Source organism: Etheostoma spectabile, chromosome 3 (genome assembly GCF_008692095.1).
Source record: "Etheostoma spectabile isolate EspeVRDwgs_2016 chromosome 3, UIUC_Espe_1.0, whole genome shotgun sequence".
Classification (NCBI taxonomy): domain Eukaryota; kingdom Metazoa; phylum Chordata; class Actinopteri; order Perciformes; family Percidae; genus Etheostoma; species Etheostoma spectabile.
Genome location: NC_045735.1, coordinates 1,020,323 through 1,023,103, shown reverse-complemented (window position 1 = coordinate 1,023,103; position 2,781 = coordinate 1,020,323). Strand labels below are relative to the sequence as shown.

Here is a 2,781-nt window from a genome sequence, read left to right as displayed (position 1 = left end):
TCAGCTTTGTGGCGATGTATTTTCCTGGTGATTCAAGAAACTTTTTAAAGACTATTGTTTTTAGCTCTTTCTCTCACCACTTCATCCTTCAGTTTATCACAAAACATTTAACAGCAACACATCTGGAGATACGTGGTTTTCACTGATCAGGAAGGGGAGGAAAAACTGTCATCTGAAAGGCAACTAAAGCTCTCAGACTAATGGAGAGGAGCGGAAGTATAAAGTAACATAAAATGGAAATACCCAAGTAAAGGGAACTCAGCTAAACGCTTGAATAAATACCCAGCGAGTTACATTCCACCGCTGTCTCATTTTTTCCATCATAAAGTTATGAGATGAAAAGTCTGAGAGCTTTGAATTTAAAGATACTGGACAATAGAACAAAATATTGTCTATCAGCTGGTTCAATAAAAACTGTCAAGAGTTAATAGTTAGAGCCTGTTGAGCTTAAAGTCTTTTTTTTCTGTTTCCATTCTACATGTGTTATAATTTGGCGAGCTAATGGGTGCTGTGCTCTTTTAGTTGTGTTTGGAATTTCTTTGTTTGCACAGGCAGCGCCCACATAGCTCTTTTTGTGTTTGGCACTTTGATATTGTGTTAATTCAAAATCCTTTCTTTTTATCCGTGACCTCGTCTCCCTTTTTGCATTGGTTCCTCCACCTTCATCCTTTTTACGCTACGCCCATCATCACAACGGGCCAGGTCGTAACAACATAAAGATGATTGGTCTTCCGGGTTAGAAACCCTGACCCTGATCCTAGGGCTCAGTGTGTACTTTGTTCTTGTTTACGTCTCATTATCTGACCCACTTATTCCAACAGCAGGCGTCAAGTGTCACCTACTGTAGTCTAACGTGCGTTTACCACAAATAAAATACAAGATACAAGTAAACAAGAATGTAGAATGAAAGTTAGACGTGTTTACCTTGATGTCTCTGTGGATTTTCTTCTGTGCATGCAGGTAGTCAAGGCCCTGGGTAAAATAAATAAGAACTTTCACTTATTCATTTCAACTGTTAAACACATTTCAGAAATGGGGAGAAAAAAGAGAAATAAACACAGAATAAATGGAATTAAACAGTTGTTGTGCCATGGACGTCGTTATGAGCAGCTCCAGAGTTAATCCTTTAAGGTGGATGAATAATTACCTGCAGCATCTCCCTGCAGATGTAGGCGATCTGGGGCTCAGACAGAGGACCGGTCACTGTGGAACACAGTACTTACTTTTAATAATTCAAAACTGATAGTTTACAGCCTCCAGAATGCATTACTGTGAGTCAGTGGTTCCCAAACATTTTCAGCTCAAGACCCAAAAGAGAAATTCGGTGTCTCCCCGGGACCCGAATTTAGAAAAACACACCATGAATTATTGTAACATCTACATTTTTAAACTGTGGACAAAAGACGAAGCAAACCTTGAATTTAAATGTATGTGAAGTATATTTATTCCATTATAAAAGTAAACAAAAACAGAAAAGGTCTCTATTCTCTTTTCTGTGTGTCTGTCCCCTCCCATCATCCCTCAGTACCGACACCAACATTTTTTAAAATAATGCTGACTTGAATTTAATGAGATGTGTGTGTCTGGTTGGAGATATCAACCAGCTGATCTAGTCTAGGTTCGGTTTTTCGAAAGTGCCCCATTCTGAGGTCACGCTGAGCATTGAGTCTGTTTCTGTATTGGTTTTTCAGGTATGCTAGAGTCAAAAAGCCAGAAATTGATGTGCATTTTACTCTGCCAATTAGCGACCACATATAATGGGTCTGCGACCCATTTTGGGTCCCGACCCTGAGTTTGGGAAACATTGCTGTAAGTGATCAAGGTTCATTTGAAAGGTCTTGCATTAAGTGCTGCGAAGGAGGGTCTGGCTAGGCCACACAGCCTTCTGGGATGGGAGTGAAACGTGCTCTGGTTAATTGGCGTTTCTTTAAACCAATCACCATCGTTTTGGGTGTTGCTAAGCACCGGACGGAGCCATGGTGCCGCTGCAAAATAGCCTCAGGAAGGAACTTGTTTTGGTGGAGCGTGTGTAGGTTCATCCGGCCAAATTCTAGCCTGTGGAAAAGTAATTTCCTAATATTTAATCCCAGGGTCCTCCATAAAATAGTATTTTTGCTTTTAGTTGTTTTATTACCGTAATAAATCCAAAATAGTCATGCATTATGTCATAGTTTTACATGGAGTATGGTTAGAATTATAGTAAAAAATTAAAGTCTTCCCCTTTTTGCTGGGGACCCCCTTGAAGGACCCCTGGCCGTCCCCTGACTCCACTTTGAGTGTTTTACGGGGTGATTTGAATGTTCTTAAGCAGATCAGAACTGAAGAATGGAACATTTTAATCCAGACTAAAGATGAAGAGGAAGATTATGAGGTCTTCTTTATGTAAATTTGGATATGAAAACGTTTTATTGAGTCGTCTACTGTGGTTAGGCACAGAGAAACAACTCGGCTTCACAATGAATAACATCATGAGGTCCAGTTCAACCTGAGTTCAGACTAAAAAAGACCTGAACAGTCCATTTACATTTACATATCCTATATAACAGCCCCAGAAGTACAGAGTCGTTGCTATCGATAGCGATGTGGTACACCATGTCGTCTCGTAGCAGTGGCGCGTCGGGAGTAGTTGTGAATTTCATCTTGTCTCGGCAAAAAATCATCTAGAAATTAAAGTAGCAGGGAATGGAAATACTCAAGTCAAGTACAAGTACCTCAAACTTGTAATATTATAGTAATATAATAGATATTAAAAACTCATAAAAGGCAGATTCCTCAAATATT

At 39.7% G+C, this 2,781-nt stretch overlaps 1 protein-coding gene across 2 annotated transcripts in view; it reads right to left on the bottom strand.

The window, feature by feature from the left end:
• Positions 1-2,781, bottom strand: part of map4k1 (mitogen-activated protein kinase kinase kinase kinase 1) — a 48,925-nt gene that overhangs the window by 27,103 nt on the left and 19,041 nt on the right. For both annotated transcript variants that reach the window (XM_032506579.1, XM_032506587.1), the window contains exons 5-6: positions 1,148-1,203; positions 925-972 (exon numbers count right to left, since the gene is read on the bottom strand). In XM_032506579.1, the coding sequence (XP_032362470.1) occupies positions 925-972; positions 1,148-1,203 (104 nt within the window). The remainder of the gene's footprint in view (positions 1-924; positions 973-1,147; positions 1,204-2,781) is intronic.